This window comes from Hydra viridissima, unplaced genomic scaffold (assembly GCF_058129835.1).
Source record: "Hydra viridissima isolate aposymbiotic clone 2 unplaced genomic scaffold, HvirCarnegie_v1 scaffold_1, whole genome shotgun sequence".
Lineage (NCBI taxonomy): Eukaryota > Metazoa > Cnidaria > Hydrozoa > Anthoathecata > Hydridae > Hydra > Hydra viridissima.
This window is the reverse complement of record NW_028324300.1, coordinates 3,554,626-3,573,356: the sequence shown is the minus strand read 5'-3', so window position 1 is coordinate 3,573,356 and position 18,731 is coordinate 3,554,626. Positions and strand designations below refer to the sequence as shown.

At 29.3% G+C, this 18,731-nt stretch overlaps 1 protein-coding gene and 1 pseudogene across 4 annotated transcripts; one reads left to right on the top strand and one right to left on the bottom strand.

Annotated features, from left to right (window-relative positions):
* Positions 1-5,749: 5,749 nt before the first annotated feature.
* On the bottom strand, positions 5,750-9,402 carry LOC145188155 (uncharacterized; annotated as a pseudogene). Its single transcript, XR_016454655.1, has 11 exons — positions 9,337-9,402; positions 9,094-9,139; positions 8,460-8,954; positions 7,888-8,367; positions 7,682-7,751; positions 7,350-7,509; positions 6,999-7,221; positions 6,815-6,913; positions 6,634-6,681; positions 6,025-6,261; positions 5,750-5,933 (listed from the first exon to the last, which is right to left on the bottom strand). The product of XR_016454655.1 is annotated as an uncharacterized LOC145188155 (transcript).
* Positions 9,403-13,930: 4,528 nt separating this feature from the next.
* On the top strand, positions 13,931-18,141 carry LOC145187448 (heparanase-like). 3 transcript variants are annotated; one of them, XM_090094485.1, is made up of 4 exons: positions 13,931-16,577; positions 16,992-17,176; positions 17,447-17,666; positions 17,828-18,141. In XM_090094485.1, exon 1 carries the CDS (start codon positions 14,637-14,639, stop codon positions 16,047-16,049), a length of 1,413 nt encoding a protein of 470 aa, XP_089950611.1. In that variant the 5' UTR covers positions 13,931-14,636; the 3' UTR covers positions 16,050-16,577; positions 16,992-17,176; positions 17,447-17,666; positions 17,828-18,141. The 3 variants fall into 3 exon arrangements, 1 of the variants encoding a protein (XP_089950611.1); XR_016454630.1 differs by lacking the exon at positions 17,828-18,141 and having other exon boundaries at positions 16,378-16,581; positions 17,250-17,707; XR_016454635.1 differs by lacking the exon at positions 17,828-18,141 and having other exon boundaries at positions 16,380-16,581; positions 17,447-17,707.
* The last annotated feature ends 590 nt before the right edge of the window (positions 18,142-18,731 follow it).

Below are 18,731 nucleotides of genomic sequence, written 5' to 3'. Positions count from 1 at the left end.
AGAAATATATACAGTTAAGGATAAATAACATATACATAAAATGAATGTAAATATAATAAAGAAAAAAATTAATTTGTCACAGTTTTAAAGAATTTAGCAAAGCCAATTTATGGAAAACCGCAAGAATAACTAATTACTTAATTTTAACATAGCATGATTTACCAGCTATATATAAACCTATTTTTATTTGACAAAAAAAAAAGGGTTATAATATGCCTTTTATGACAAATGAAATAATATATGAAATTGAAAAACGAAAACATGAAATATCTCGCCGCATTTTGCAAGATAATTATGAATTTGAATAACTTTTTAAAAGGTTTTGCTTTATCAAATGAATTATAAAAAGATAAAATACACCTATCAAAAAAATAATGCACAGTGGAATATATATTATGGAACTTATAGAGGAGTAGAGGCAAATAATGGCGACATCCGAAAAAATACTAAAAAAATACACAAGTTTAAGGCTGGTGAATGAAGGACCTAGGAATTGAATAAATCCAGTTCTTGACAAAAAATTTTATTTTAGCTTTTTTATATTTCGCTATACTTTTTTTAGTCATTTTAAAATTATCCTTACAGGTCTAATTTATCATTGAAGGGCTTTGTTTACACGAAAAAAGTTTAAAAAATTTACTAATGTTCGTATTGAAAAAATGATGAAAAGCTGTTCTTGCCGACAATTAATTTCCTTTACCTTGGTGTAATTTGTTTAGTAATTTATCAACTGAACAGTCTTGTTAAACAAATGCGATAAAAGCTTAAACTAATACCACGTGATCAGAGTTTCTGTTTTAAATCTGTGGGCAGCCATTTTAATAGATTTTTTTGTTGACGGGTGAAAATTTAGCGTTTGTCGGAAACTCGCATGGCTCGCTGATTTCTGCGGCCTTTTTAATGTAAAACAATGAGCTGCACGTCTCTTACACGTCCATGTTACAACAACGCGCGCTAAGAAGTGTCTTTATTTTTGTAAACGAAAAAGAGAAAAACAAAATGTTTTTTTTTACTTTACAAGAATGAAGCATAAAAGGCTTGAATGACTGCTCGATTGCGCGCAACTTACATATGCTATTCAGGCAAATCAATCAAGGATAGAAGCTGCATCAAATTGATGTTTGTATGAATAAAATTAAGGTTGTGGAAAAATAATTTTGCTGTCATTTATCTGACCATTACGCTGAAGGTTTTTTTTAAATAAATGCATGTTAATTGTTATTATATATTTGTTATATTTATTATATATATTTATTCTATATTTATTACTTTAAATACCTATTATTATCTAATACTTAAAAATATTTCTCCTTCCAGAAATTCTATTCATAAAAAATGAAAACTTTTGCTTCCTGCAATATAAAAAATTTTGTAAAATTTTTTAATTTAGTTTTACAGATTGTTTTACAAAGCAGTTTAGAAATTACAGCAATGTTTTAGCTTAGCTCCAAATAGTCGACATCATTTTGATGTTCTTCATTTCTTCATCATGAAATTTTTCATGCGTATGAAGAGTCCATACAAAAGGGTAACATACAAAATTAACAAGTTGATTAAAATCAAACAGTTTTTTTTAAATGTCATTTCTTAAGTCAGAGTTAAGAGAGCTCATTAGACCTTAGTCTACCAAGATGTATTGAAAATGATGGTTCTCCCCTGGGGGATATCCAATATCAGTCCAGACACAGAGAATGTTTCCCAGCAAACCGGAACTCTTGCCGGTTCTGCCAAAAACGTTCAAAAAGGGCTGTCAACTGCCTAGATCTCGACATTGAAAAAGTGGCCTTCAAGCAGGTCAGTCCTGAACCCCTTAGACTTTGCCGTAGGGGCAAAAGTGCTTGCGCCACCTTTCATCTAAACTTAAAGTACCTGAAAGTTGCTATAATGAAGCAGCGATCAAAAATGAAAGAGCGCTATATCAAGGAAGCTTGCTCAAAGTTCAGAAATTGCTTGGACACAATCATTGCTGCTAAAGGAGAATATAATGAATGAGTTTCTTGCTAATGGATGAATAAAGATAATTTATTTAAACACCATTCTATCTAAATGTTTTTGTTTTGATCGCGCCTTGGTTTAAGTTATTTAATCAGAATAAACTCTACTTGCAACTGTAAATAGCTGCATGTAAAAGTTACCTCAGACAAGTTACCTCAAAAAAGAGTTATCTTTACAAACTTAGTTTGCTCTAAAAGAAATAAATACAAAAATATTTTTCTTGTTTTTAATGAAAATGAAATAGACGACATTTTTTTGATGACGACAGTGTCATTACACGATCTAAGAAGCTAATTGGGAATGGTTCCCAACAAATGGTTTTTAAAATGATTTGGAGTTTCAAATTAGCGAACGGAAACTTTCGGCTTCGGCCGAAACCGAAACCGACATTTCTGCTTCAACAACTTTTTACTTTTGCGGTTTTAGCCAAAATTTCGGTTCAAACCGCAACCAAAACGAGCTGAAGCTTTTACAAGATTTTTTTTAAGTTTATATTAAGAAGTCGGCACCCACAGCTTACTCTAAAAAAAATCTCCTAACTGAAAAGCAATATTCACAACTACCGGCAGTCCTGAAAATATATCAATTTCAGATCAACTTGAGCCTATTACAATTAAAAAAAGAATAATACCCTTATTTGACATCAGATCAAAATGGCAGAGAACTGAAATGTTGCGATTTACGATACCTGGCTGGATTGACAATATCTCAAAAATTGATTCAAACTCCGAAGAAGGTCTGAAGTTTCATCGATTTATATTTGAATAATTATCCTCGATTTACAGCCTTGGTCAATTATGAATAATCCGGGATTTTTATGTCATCGTGCGGTTTTTACACCGCACTTTGACATTGGAAGTGAGAAATACTACCGTAGCATGTTCAATCCAGCTTATGAAAAGATTAAGCTTGCAATGAAAACTATTCTTAACGAAAAAAATGCTAAAACTGTTTCCATCTGTCTAGACGCTTTATCATCCTTTCACCATGAGTACTTGGGCATGATGGCACACTTCATTTCAGAAAAATGGGAGCGGATCAAATTATGCCTGTCATGTTCCAAGTTTGATGAAAAACATACTGCTTCAAACATTTTTCAAAGACTTGAGTATGTTGTGAAAGAGTGGGAGTCAAAAGACAAGATCACAGTTTGCTTAAGAGAAAATGCAGCAAATGTAAAAGCAGCTTCCAAAGAACTAATGTGTTTACAAGTCTTTTGGGTGTTTAAATCATTTACTTCAGCTAGTGATTAAAAAAGATGTCAAATAATCTTTAAAAAATACTCTGTCAATTTATTTAATATTTACTTTTTTATTTTTGTTAAAGTAGTTCTGCTTTTGAACTTTTCAACGTTTTCAGTTAAAACAGAAAATAGTAACTGGTCTCTGCGTTTTTTTAACGCGGTAATGTCACAAATTGATAGATAACTTAGAGACCAACGCACAGTGACTCAGAATAATCAGAAAACGGCAAAAAATAAAATTTGATAGAAAGTGTAAATAAACATATTATATCTGAAAATAATAGTTTTTTGGGTCAAAGAATTCAAATTTATTAATAAAATTATTTTTTACACCCACCTTTGACGCGTATATTGCTTGCATACGCGTTCATGCGTGCGTAAGGATTGGGTGCACGCGTAAAAAATAACTTTGATTAAAATTTTAGAATTTTCAAACCAATGCACAACATTTTGGTTCTATACTCTAGTTAATATTTCCATGCTTCTGGCAGAATTACCATCATTTATTTCAGCTGCTACTATTGGTATTGTTATACCATTTATATAAACACAGCTTTAGCAATGTTAATGGTAACAACTGAAATCAGAGAAAAAAAATATTTTTAGGATAGTATTTAACTTTTTCCACCAAAATATCGTGCAAGAAGGGGATAAATATGTGTCCAAGGGTTAAGTTTTTTATCACTAAATATTGTTTATCGCTGAGGTCAGTATTCACTTTTAAATCCAGAGCTTGCCTTACACTCATATTTAAAGGAAAGGTTTTATCTAATTTTTAACTTTTTTGACTTTTCTGGAAAAAATTTGACTTTTTTTAAAAAAATGTACTTTTTGCAGAGACTAAAAATAGAGCAATAAAATGTTCAACGCCTATTTCTTTTATTTTTTCTCTTTTGCTTCACTATTCAAGAACCACCTGTTTGTTTATGGGATTTTCCAGAATCAAAGTGTTTTCTTTTATTGGTCAAAAGATTTTCTTGAAGACATTAATATTCTTTTTCTATAATGAATTATAGTCTTTACCACATTGTTTTAGTTTTTTCTTCTTTTTTGAAATGAATGTAGCTGAAGTAACCTTTACTTTATCTATGTTTTCTTTGCTAATTTCTAAAGTTTTAATTCATTTTGTAAAGTAAATCCTTCCATAATCGTAATTTATCCACTCCTAATTCACGCATATTCGGGATAAGACCTAATCTTTTTGTTGTTGTTGTTTTTAAAATCATTAACATATATCAGAAATTTTTTTCAGCACTTCATATAATTTTTCACTTTACACTGTTTAACATTTTATGTTATTATTTCTTTGAAAATTATCCCATTAAGTTTCCTATAATGTTTAAGTAACTAATGTTGCTTTTATATTACAGGAAATACTGAAGTTGTTAAGTAAAGCTATTTCAAATATGCAATATTTATCGAATAATAAATCGTTATTCAAAATTAACAATAGACTTTTTAACAAACTTTTAAGTAGCATATGATGACAAAACTATGTTACTTCAAAATATTTGAAATACTAAAATAAGTTATACGAGTAAAAAAAACTCAAATTCAAGAAATACAATTGTCAATGAGTCCATAAAAACCTTGTTTTCCGCCATTTTCATTTGTTTTAATATAATAAACTGCTGTTAAAAAATGGCGGAAAACAAGGTTTTTATGGATTCATTGCACATTTATGGTTTTTATGGATTCATCACACAACTCTCCATACCGCAGGTACCCGCAGCAATCCATTTATATTCTAAAAGTGGAAGTGTTAATTGAACTGAAAAAAAATCATCTTTGCTGATATTTGAAACAAAAAAAGTATGCATATATTCTATGTTATTTTAGAGAATTCTTCTAATTTGAACAAAAAAAAGCTGATTGCAAAATTTTTTTTCAATATATTTGAAATATATAAAATTAAAAGATTATCTTAAAAGTAAAGACTTTTATTTAGATTAAAAGTTTCCATTTCTACGAAATAAATTTCTACTAAATAAATTTTTACTAAATAAAAATCTCTCATTTTTCAGATTTCTTTGAAAATAATATAAAAATTTTAACTTCTTTTAATCACAAAATATAAAATACAAGCTTTATGAACAAATTGTTTTAACTTTTTTAATAAATAATCATTGTAATTTTTTGTCATTAAAAAAAAAGGGCACTAAATTTACAAAAAGGTTGTGAGGGGTTTGTTGACATTTTTTTTTTGTTTTCAATCACTGTGCATCTTCTCGGTAAATACCTTTCAATTTTTTATTACACACTGATGATAGTTTTATCTCATACAAAAAAAACCTCATAACTAAGTTCAAACGAGACAAACAGATATAAACAAGAAAACCAACAGCAATTTGAAAACAACAGGTCTAAACACATGCCATGAGTGTTATTTTTCAGTTTGAAGAAACTTTTCAGTTTTCATGTGTAAACTTAATTTTAAGCTTCAATTATCTATAATTAAATGCAGTATAATTTTAAGAATTCTAAAGAATAGATTGAGTTTTTTTAATGCCTATCATATGAAGGATTAAAGGCGTTTTAAAAAAAGTTGAAATTTGTTTGCTTATTATTTGTAATGGCAATAAAACTAACGGGATACTGTTCTTTTACAAACTTGTCGGTAATCAAACTGGCCATCTCACTCTTTGTAGCCATGAATCGTTTTCAAATTTTCGAAAAAATAATCCCTCAGAATTTCCTGAAATAGCATTGTAAAAAAAAGTTTAATTGCTTACAACAAAAATCTTAAAATAATCAGTACTGGACTAATATGTCTAAAAAGATTTTACCCATCCATTGGTTTGGTCCCAAAGTAAAAATATGGTCGTAATCTGCTTCGAGATTTCTCCTTGCACTTTGATCAATATTTTTTAAAACATTCTTCTCAAATTGATTGTTTGACAAAACAGTCCATCTGTTTTGCGTATTGTAGAAGATTAGGTACGTCTTCTGATTTCTGTGAATGGCATACAGTTCTCCAGTTGAGGAATGATGACCGATTACAAAACCGATGCGTTTGTCTAAATCTAAAATGAAAGATTTTATTTTACAAAATCATAATTCTGTAGAGAAACAAAAAAAAACAAAAGTTTTAAAGTTAAATGAGCTCGCTGACATTCATCGCAACAAAACTGGTATCCAACAGCCCAAACTGGTATGGAATATGCCAAAATAGGCTATACGAAAAGATGATTTTGAAACCAGATTTTGAATTCAGAAAAACATAAGCAAAACTCGAATTTTAGTTGTTTTTTTTTTCTACAGAAGATTTTGATGAATCTTGTAAAAGAGGATTAAGTAGGAGCAATTGTAATCAGGAACAAAAGAAACCTTCTTCGAGGATGTTAAACATTTAAAGAAATAATGACAACGAAATTTAAAGAGGATTTATTCCTTACTTTTCCAATGTTCGCCATTGTTGTCAGAGTAGTAGCACGCTGTTGCTGCTCTAAATGACCAATAGTTTTAGAGAGGAAGGAATTCGGGAAATATGCTAAAACATAATTAAAAACTGAACGAACATTGAAACAGACTTCAACTTTATAAACTACCATCAAAACATGTCTGAGATATTTACACTACAAAAAGCATAGCTTAGGTAGGTGTTAACATGCTGGTTCATGCATACGTATATATGTGAGTTTTTTACATCCCAATAAATTCCGCGACTGTTACTTTCTATAATTAAGATAAGAGAGATAAGAAAAAAAGGTTACTTTGAAGAAAAAAATCATCACAAAGGTCCCAACTGTAAGCAAAGGACCTGGTAAAGAGTTCTTGTCTCTAGGAATCTTGACTTTACAACTTGTCATGGCTTCTTCACGGAAAGTTTTGTATTGGTTCCATATTTTTCCCGCTGAATTTTGATAGGAGATTTTTACCGGAATATCGACAGTAAACGAATTAGAGAGCTGCGAACACTGTTTTTTAAGCGTAGCATTGATTGAATGGTTGAAGCCACCAACCAGAGAAAGATTTCCCGGAAACTGTTTCAAAGAGATAACAGAACCAATCACAATTTAGAACAACCATTTTGAACAGAGAAAAATTTTAATCAAAAAATTTGAAAAAATTATAAATATTATTTCACGACTGTGTTTTAAGTTGATCATACTTGGTACTTTAAAGGCATAGTTTCCTCTTTGAAAAATCCATCTAATGCGCTTTCTGATGTCAAGGAAACAAAAGGCGGCAAAATGTATTCGATTGTGACATTATGCGCAAACTTTCCCGGTTGATATGTGTAATTGAAAAAAAGAGTCACCGTCAGCTCGCTGAGCAAAAAAAAGGTCTCTTTTTTTTTGTTATTAATTCATTAAAATAATATTTAAAAAAATGATTTTAAAATTTTTTTAAATATTATTTTAATGAATTAATAACATAATTCATAAATTTAAAACTTATGTAGGTACACAATAAGGGATAAAAAAAATGAATTATTTTTACCTTTTTACAAGGGATGATGCAAATAATAAATTTAGAGGTGGCTTGCAGAAGTTTTTCTTGTACGTTGTAGCTGAAAGCGAGAACATGGTGCTTAATGTTTTTTTTTCTATTGTGAACTGCTAGTTTTAAATAAATTTAAAAAAACAACAAAAAAACAACAAAAAAAAAACAAACAAAAAGTAGTATATATCAATGTTACTTAAAACCTCCGTATGCATTATAGATAACTAGATTTCAAATGAATCCTGGTTGCGCTATGTGCCAGGGATCCCCAATGTAAACTTTAACATTTAAAAAATTTCTTGCATCTTTATTGGATGTTTTATAGCTCATTTTTCCGTTTATGTTCACACTGTAAGTGTAGACTCCCTCTTCACTGACCTGCATAATTTCAACTTTTGACCATTTCTTCGATGCTATCTGCTCTGTATTGATACATAAATTTGCATTTCCATTTATTGCTGAGCAGATTTGCATGCTTCCATTTCTATATAGCCAAACTGCTGGAGCTCTGTCTCCATAACTACCGAGATCTTCCCCAATGGAAAAATGAATGACGCTAGAATGTTCACTCTCGAAATAAGTTGGAAATATTTCAACCGAAATAAAATATTCATTGGGAAGACTATTTAACACAGCTACGAGGTTTCCAGGGCATGAATCTGCTGCTTCGATGATTAACGAGTCTAAAGTATTATAAACGTTCGAAAAAAATGGCTAGTTAACTTCAAAAAAAAATGTTTCGATTGTTGTGAAATAAATAAATATAAATATTTACCCCATAATGCATTTGTTATGGCTAAGTTCCGAATGAATCCATTGATAGGTGGATTCCAAGGGTTTCTACCAACAAAAACCTTCACAATTGAAAACTGTCCTGCATTGGAGTTTGTTCCGTTATAAACAACTGCATTGTTTATTATAACAGTAAAAAAGTAAGCGTTTTCAACTAACAGCTGCTTGATTGAAATGTAGCTCCAAATATTTATTGGAAAGGAGTTGCCATAAAAACATGAGGGTACACCTGGGGTACCATTTAAAGCTGAACATATAAAAGATACCCCACTACCGTCACTCTTTAACCAAATGCCTGGAGTCCTGTCTCCGTATGAACTTAGATAACCTCCAATCGTTAAATGTAATACGCAGGGCCAATTTCCTAGAAAAGATGCAGGTTTCAGTTCAAATGATAAAGTGTACTCTTTACTGAGACTCTTGAAGATGGTTACAAGGTTTGATTTCGTAAGGTCAACTTCTTCAGAAGTAAACAACTCTAAAAATAGATTTTTAAAAATAAATTTTTTAATTCTGAAGTACAAAAAATCAGTCTTTTATTTCACTGGTAGAGGTAAGCTGAGGAGGTTTTAGCAAATTTTTTTTTTGAGGAGGTTTTAAACAAATTTGTTGCTCACCAAATGTTCTTCCCGATGTCATTCGCACCACCAACGCCGTAAAATGCTATAAAAAAGTGAAACCGTTGTTTTCTTTCTTATCAAATTAAAAATATTTTCCCAATTGGAGTTGTTTATTTAGAGTGTTAGAAGCACGAGAGTATCTTCTTAAAAGAAATTTAAATCAAAGTATAAAATAGACGGAGGTAAATTTAGATAATTTCAATCGTTTTAAACCATTTTCTAAAAAAATTATAGAATTACCAGAGCAGTGAGAATTACTCTTTTTTTCATTTTTGTTTAGGCTGCAAACTAATTTAAAAAAAAAAAAAAAAGAAACCTTATATTCATTTGTAAAGAAACGCTCATTTAAAAATTCATTTTTTTTTTGTATCTAAATACGATTTTTATCAATAAAGTGTTTTTTAAATATTTATGGTGAAAACTGGCGCGAAATTGCAAATATGTTAGAAATTCTCTGTTATAAAGAATTTTATCAAATGTAGAGAAACTGCACGCTTCATTTATTTATCTATTTATATACTTTTAATACAATGTATACATCTTTAAAATCAGAATGATAAACAGAAAGTAAAAAGTACCACTGTTGTTACAGCGCAAAATATTTAACAAAAAGTGGAAAGCTGTGCCAAAGTCAAATAATGTTGTCGATATTTTCTCTGTTTCTAAAAGGTTGTGAGTTTCATAATTTTGCTCGAGGACAATAAAGATTGTTTTTTAAAGAATATTTGATTTTTTTTTTTTTTAATTCATTCATCGTAGATGTAAATAATTATCAAGCTTCTGATAAAAAAATTTAATTGCACATTCACTTAACGATGTTAAAACTTTTAACAAGAGACATTTTTTTTTTAGTTGTATCGCACATAAAGGATTGAACAATTCTAAATATGGAGATTTTTTTTACATGCTAAAAATGACACCTAGCAATATTTAGCGCTGTAATTTTAATGATAATTTCTTATGTAAAATAGAAGTATTAAATTCTTAAAATTTTTTTTCTTTGAGGATACCATGATGACTGTAATTCGAGTCAGCACATGGAGAATTTAAAAGTTGTTCTCCAATTTTGGAATCCTATTCTAAAGAGAAAGTTGCTGCAGAAACAAATAAAAGCACGATAACAAATAAAAATTTCATGGATCATAAATATTAACTTCAAATTTTATAAGAAAGAATCAGTTTTAAATAAATTTTATTTCATTTAAATATTTATTTCTTAGCGTAGATATTTAGCAAGAGAATAAATAACTAAATCCCGTAAACTTCTAAAAACTAACATTTTAATTTTTTTATGAAAATTAGACAGCTACTAAATATGATATTAAGTTTTGATGGAACAACGGGTAGCTTGCGTACTCTTGATCAAATCGGGTAAATAAATAATTCTGAAAATAAGAAGTATCGCATTTCTTTTCCGAAAGTAAATAAGTGCAAACTAATCTGAAGCATATTGTCCGTTGCATTGGCAAAGGTAAAACCAAAAAGTAATTTTTACCCCCTGTCATTAACGTTGAGAGCTTGTGAGGTTGCTCTAAACGTTTGTACTGGGAAAGTGGATTCAAAACGTAGGAATATACGAAATTTCAACAAAACTTTACAAAAGAGTAAAAAAAAACTGTTAAACATATTATACATTTCTATTGAGCATTTAAATTGAGCTAAAAAGAAGGTGATGTTACATACAGTGGCGTACCGAAGGTGGGGCGGGGGGCGGTCCGCCCCAGGCCCCATCTGGGAGTAGGCCCGCAAATGTTAATATAATTTATATTTTTTTTACTTCAGCCGGATTTTGTAATAGTCAACATTTTTGTTCTGTAATCATAATTGTTTACAACAAAAATGAACCTGAAACATGATCGTATCTGCTTGCCAAGAAAATAAACATCCACAGAAAAAAAACCAAGATATAAGAAATTGAAATAACATCTTGGCCAATAACAACCACCGTGACTGTTTTTGAGGCCCTCCGCGAAGCTTCCTCCCCCACACTACGCCCTACCTACGAGTCTATGGTTCATGATGGTTCAGGCAGACTGACGGATGTTTATGTTGTATCGTTAATGTGATTAATATACTCTATCATTCAGTACCTCAATAATTCGAGAGCAAATCACGTCTTCAGTTCGTCATCACCAAGTTACATGGTAAGTTATAATTTTATTCCTGCATATAGGCCTAACAAGGCTACGTGAGAAGATTTTAGTTATCAGGTTATAATTTTATATCGCACGTCGTTTTATGTTGAAGCCACATAAGGGGCCTGTCCTTAAACACTATCCGCATTGTCAATTCAATTACTTGGTTTTTAATAACTAATTTTGACCTTAAAAATGAGTAGGCCTAGCCTATTTTGGTAAACAATAATTTTTATCAGTAGTACGAAAACATTAAGTTTTGATATTGTTTGCTCGTCCTAGCGAATTTCTCATATGGAAGGAGCTATTACCATAGGTGGAATGGACAAATTTAAGCCCGAGACCATGATAACATTCATTTTGGGGGCCTCAGATTCCGAAAACATCAAAATCAAAATAGTTTTTTTTTAAATCCCCCATATTATTTTTATGGTTCATAAATCCAATTAATATCTAGCTTATTTGTGAACATTAATAAATATAATAAATATAATAATTAAAACAAATATAGTATTTATAATAAATATAATAAATATAATAAATATAATAGATATAATAAATATAATAAATGTAATAAATATAATAGATATAATAAATATAATAGATATAATAAATATAATAAATATAATAAATATAATTATCGTAATAAATTTAATAAATATAATAAATATAATTAATATAACAAATATAATAAATATAATTATATATATATATATATATATATATATATATATGTATATATATATATATATATATATATATATATATATATATATATATATATATATATATATATATATATATATATAGGCCCCATTTACCAAGTGCCGCCCTAGGCCCCAAAACATGTTGGTACGCCACTGGTTACATACAGGATGGGTTAACTTGAACTAACTGATTTTAAATGTATATACAGCAATGAAAAACTTTTTACAATTAGATTTTTAAAAAATTAAATAAGTTTCACTTTCATTAAAGAAAAAAGAAAAAAGAATAATAATAATAATAAGTTGTATGCATTTTAAATTAGTCGGTTGAAGTTGGCTCGACCTGCAGTACCAAAAACTTAATCTTTTGATTGTTTTTTGGTAAATAACTTTTTAATTCATATAACATTTTTATAAACAATTGACTGATGATAAAGATCGGTGAACCCCATTTTTTGCTTTCTACGTAAAAAGAAGCCAATCGTTGTGACGTCAAAAAACTCAACGAATCGTTTAAACTATAACTAAACAGTCTATTCACGTCTAGTCCTTTTGGGTTTCGAGTTTTACTGTTTAAGGGGTACCACAGAAAAAAATCTAAAATGCAGGTTCTAAGATAAAACCTATTTTCATTATGGTTTATTATACACTTTTTTTCCAATTAAAAAAAAAATTAAATGCATATAAATTATTCATAATCGCGGAAATTAACCCAAAAATAGGGGGAAAACTTTAAAATTTGAAACTATATTACTCTAGTTACAGTTTTTTAAATGAATTTGAAACTTTGTACACTTATTCTGATGACAGATTTGCTCTGTTTAATAGTTTAATTATTCCCCCAAGAGATCTTGTCAGATTTTAATAAAAAATTTTTAAATATTTGGCAAAAACTCTGCTTTTTATTTTTAGATTATCTCTATAGGAAAATTATAACAAATTATAAAAACCTATGAGTTAAATGATTCTTTTATATGTAATGAATCATTGGTGAAAATTTCAATTCTGAAGCTTTATTTTTAAACGAGAAATCATGTTTTGAAATATTGTGTTTCCACAAAAATCATAACACTAGAAAATTGAAGGCAAATAGAAAACTAAGTTTTAAAAATAGAAAACATTTAACGACTTTAGATGAATTTACCAAGTGAATTGTTTGAATAAATAAATATGAACTTTTTTTATGTTTGTCTAAAAGTCATGAAAAAATGTTCAAGAATGTGTTTAAAAAAAAAAATATCCTAATAGCAGGTCATTAGTGAAAATTTTCATGAAAAATAAAAAACTTTACAAAACACAACGAGGTTTTATTGAGATTATCTCTTATCCCGGACAAACTGACCATAAAACACGGTTTGATTGTAGTTTAAGCCAATATCCCATTTATACTAACGATAAATTCTTCGTGGTATTTTATTGAAGTTTAAAATGAAAGACGTTCGAAAAGTAACGCACAATTTTAACATAAGCAAAAAGAAAAAATAATCAAGCTACAGTAAATTTTATTTCAAAAACGCAACTAAATTAGAAACATCTTTTGTGGTTTTTAATAGATGCTCGAAATGGCCTCCATTTTCTTGCACAACAGTTTCGAAACGGACCACTATGGTTTTAATGGCTGTAGCTGTTTTTTCTTGTGAAAGGTTTGCTATTGCTTGCTCGATTTAATTAAGTAATTTTTCTTTAGATTTGGGCCGATTGCAATAATATACTTTTGCTTGCAACTCTCCTCAGAGCTAGTAATCACATAGATTTAGGTGTGGAGAACGAGGAGGCCAGAGTTGTTTTAATTGTCTGCCAATTACTCAATTTTCACCAAACTGTTTGACACCGTTAAAAATGTGGGACGGTGCGCCATTTTTCTTCGAATTTACCAGAATGAAATTGTAATTTAAAATGATAGCTTCATAGACAAAGTTCACTTTTAAGATTGTTATTAACTTATTTTGAATTCGAACTTGAAATTTGAAGTCAGCTTGAACTTTCAAGTTCGACTTTGGAATTCGAGCCTAAACCGTTTTTTATCGTTATGAACGGGAAATAAGCATTCGATTTATTTGTCCAAGCAAATTGCTACATCATTACAAGAAAGTGGATCGCAATGCATTGAAAAAGTTTGATTTATTTAAGATAATACCATGAGTTTTTCTAGTTACCGTCATTTTAAACAACAAAGTGTCGTTCGGATAATCAATATTTTGCTTTTAATTTTTGAGATTTTTCATGCATGTTGTTATCATTACTTCTAATGTTACTAATAATAATAATGAAAATTTCTACATTTAATGTGTACTTCACATTAATTTCACATATATTTGAATTATTTCATCAATTATTAATTTTTAAGAAACAAGTTTAACACTTAGTCTACAAAATGAATACAAAAAGTTCCTTTACAATTGTAAAATCCATCTATATTTATTTATACTCTAATTTGTTTTTGTTTTACTCGATTATTACTATCTTTTTTATCAGAGCCCTAGTGTTCATAAGATCAGATTTGTTCAAAAAATCAGATTTTCTTTGCAATGACAAACCTTATATTACGTAGTTCAGAAAAGCAGTTTTAAAGTTTTGCAAGTTTTAAAAATTGCAATTTCTTTACATTTTATAGCATTTTATGTAAACTTTTTATAGCAATACACTTACATTTTAAACAAATAATAATTTTAGTTAATTCTATAATCATTTTAGGAAAATGTCTTTTTGGTTCATTCTTATTTTAGCACAGTTTGTAAATACTACAGAAGTGTCTTTGAATATCAACTTTGAAGAAGCTGCTTCTAAAATAGAAAGAGAATTTTTATCTTTGACATTTGGTGCAGGCTATTTTTATACTAAGTCACGCCTTGTTGATTTAAAATCAGAAAAGTTGTTGGCATTAGCTCAAGGACTTTCTTCAGAAGGAGAGTTCTATTTGAGATTTGGTGGTACCAAGGAGGATTTTATGAATTTTAGGCCAAATGAGCGTTACTATGACAAAGATGATTTTGACACACTATTGAACTTTGTAAATAAAGCTAAATGGAGACTTATATTTGGCTTTAATGTGTTAAATCGCAACCCTGATGGTACTTGGGATCCTTCAAATGCAAATGAACTGTTAGAATATATTGTTCATAAGGACTACAATTCAAATTTTGAGCTTAGTAATGAGTTTGATTTATATCCAGCTCATTTTAACATCACTCTGAAACCTGAACAGCTGGCAAAAGACTTTAAAACATTGCGTGAAATGCTTAATCAGGTTTTAAAAAAAAAACAGGTAAAACTATTGGGGCCAGATGTGGCAACATTAGAGCGCTATAACTATTTTCAGTTGTTTTTGGAATCAATTGAGGAAGGTATTTTAGATGGGGTAACTTTTCATCACTATTACTCATCAAGCGATCACATCAGCCCTAAAAACTTCACCAATGTTAACTACCTTGACACTTTTATTGACTACGGACTAAAGGCCATTTCAATTGTGGAAAAAGCCATAAGCGGTCGATTTAAAGTTCCACAAGTGTGGATAGGAGAAACTTCTAGTACTTATGGAGGCGGGAGCAAAGGTGCAGGAAGCAGTTTTGCTGCAGGTTTTCTATGGCTGGATAAACTAGGTTTAGCTGCTCAAATGGGAATAAGTGTGGTGCTACGACAATCATTTAAAGGTGGAGAATACTCATTAGTAGATGATGATTTCAACCCTGCACCTGATTATTGGAGCTCACTGTTGCATAAAAGGCTTGTTGGCCAAAAGGTTTTAAATGTAACTGGGTATTTAGAGCATGGTAGGAAAGTCCGAGTGTATGCACATTGTGGGAATGAGAGGCAAGGACTTAATCCATCTGGCTCAGTTGTTTTAATTGTGATTAATGTGAATGCTAAAGAGGAGGTAACTTTAAATTTTAAGGACAACAAGTTTTCGGTTGATCAATATTTACTTACACCAGCTAATGGAAACATAGATGATGGAATGGTAGCTCTTAACGGTAATGTCTTAAAAATGGTTAATGAAACAAAGTTACCTGTGTTAGAACCAATTAGATCAGAGTTTCCATTGCATATTCCTCCATTAAGCTACGGCTTCTTTGTTTTAATAAATTCTGATGCCAAAGTCTGTCAATAAATTAGCTTTTGAACTTTTGTAAAAAAAGGTTTATATTGTTATCAATATTTTTAACTTCTGCACCCAATTAATTTTAAAGCATGTTAACAATCATTATAATATGTATGTCATTATATATAAACTATAAAATAGATTACTAACAGTATATATGTCATATTAACTATTGTAATCACTTTAACATTGTAAAAAAGTACATGTAGTGTACAAAATGCAAAGTACATACAGTGTTTGTGCTTTGCTCAGGTTTAATAATAGTTACAAACGGAATTCATATGAATTAAAACACAAAAATTCTGTTTGTGAAACCACTTAACTATTTATACTCCTTAGGTTTAGAATAGAAGATAATAAAATGCAATTCAAAAAAAAACAGGGCCTGTGGTTTTAAGTGGTTTTCAGCAAGAAGCAAAGAAAACAAATTATTAGTTCCTGTCATGATGAACCTACTGGTCACCTTGGTAGAACATAAGTTTTCTACATATTTTAAAAACCTTTTTGCTGACAATTGCTAAAGATGTAGAAAATCTTGTATGTATATTGCATTATCGTTATTAATATTTTTATTGCTGTTGTTAAGGTTGTTGTTTTTGTTGTTGTTTTTGTTGCTGTTGTTGTTGTTGTTGGTATTATTGTTATTGTTATTATTGTTATTATTGTTGTCACTGTAATTGTTATTATTATTATTATTATCATTATATCATTATTATTATTATTATCATTATTATTATTATTATTATTATTATTATTATTATTATTATTATTATTATTATTATTATTATTATTATTATTGTTATTATTATTGCTGTTTTTGTTGTTGTTGTTGTTGTTGTTGTTGTTACTGCTTTTTTATTAATACTATTATTATCATTATTATCATTGTTATTGTTTTTGTTATTATTATTGTATATATATATATATATATAAATTCTGTAATATATATAGAGCAGCATCCTGTCAAAGTCCAATCACCAGGATTTCATATTGGCACTAATTTAATTGAAACACTTCCTGAAACATCTGCCAGACATAAGTATGTCCTCACTATCGCTGATTATTGTACAAAGTGGGCGGCAACAAATCCACTTAAATTAAAACTACCAAGTGGTGTTGAAATACCATTTCTTATGGTAAAAGTCAATAATGTTACCTGGTTACATTTTATTAATTTTTTCTAATCTCTAAGATCTAAGAATATTTAAGATATTTCAGGTCTTCATGCAAATGGGTATACCAAACTTCTTATGTCTGACCAGTGCATGGAGTTTCACAGCAAAATAATCAAGGAAGTTATGTTGAATGTGAAGCATCACTTTATAGCATATCATCAACAAGGTTGATAGTTTGAATGTAATTTGCATAGAACAACAGGTTATAAAAAATTTTTTCTTATATTTTAGGTCAATAACTTAAATGCCTTCAGTCAATGCTGGTGAAGATTTGCAGTGACAGACACAGTACATGGGATATTGACTTAGGTGCTTGTACTTTTGCATGTAACACTTCAAGGCAAGTCAACAAAATACACTCTTTTTGTATTAATGTTTGGTAGGAAGCCCGTACTTCCTATTGAATTAGATGTTGCTGAGAAATCTCCTTTTGGGATATGTTTGGTCTCATGTAAGTCACTGTTGGATATAGGATTGTGAAATGAGAATGTCTTTCAAAAAAATTACGATAATCAGAGTCCTGATTTCCCCCTCCTCCAAAGGTTATGTCCTTCATTTACCTTTTGAAAAAAACTTGATTCCTTTTGATACCTTTATTAGTTTTTTTTTTAGACATATATGAAAATATGGCATAATGAGAAGATCTGGCCTGAACACAAAGTTGTTACTATGATGATGCTTTTCTAAAAACGAGTCTCTTTAATACAATGCTCCAAGTATATAAATTGGTTGATAGCGTTGAAAATACGGTTTATAGGTATATAGGGTTTAGAGGAAATATGGTTTAGAGGTACCTTTGTACCTTTGGACGAAGCTGTGATCCTGATTAGTATTTTTTCTGTAAACTTTTCTTTTTGACTGTTTTTAATATTTGATGGAGTCAATAAAGTATTGCTTGAGTAAAAATTGAGTCTAAATTTTATTTTTATTCATTTTTAATTTATTTATGATTTGTCTACCCTTAACATAATAAACCTGTTTAATAGTAATTCAATTCTCAGTAAAAATTGATGTTTCGTTCTTCTAAACATAAAAATCTTATTTGACTGACAAAAATTTATAAATCGAATTTTCGAATTTATTCACTAAGACTCGTCTCAAAAAAAACCTTTCAGTAAGATAATAAGTTTTTTATCGAGAAAAAGAAATTGCCCGCCAAAAAAATAGAAAGTTTTATTTTTAAATTTCTTTATTTTCTTTTTTTAAAAAAACATCAACAAAAACTGAAGAGTATCTCTTGCTTTCTACGAAAAATCAAATGTTTCACTTTTTCAAATTTATTCGTAAAGAATGGAAAGAACAAAGCTTTCATTTGTTAATTTATAAAATAGGGAACATTAAGTTAACTCAAAAAGCATTGAATTGGATTTAGATTTTTTCTCATAATTCAAACATTTTAGAACGTGATGGTAGAATTTTGGCTCAACATGATCTAATGAAGCTTATAAATAGGAAGGACTGAGTTTGTTTATCTAGTAACACCCATAGTAACCGTTTATTTAGAACTATTAACAAA

Excerpts from the sequence above, each read along its gene's own strand:
- LOC145187448 (XM_090094485.1), top strand. The coding sequence starts at position 14,637 with ATGTCTTTTTGGTTCATTCTTATTTTAGCACAGTTTGTAAATACTACA.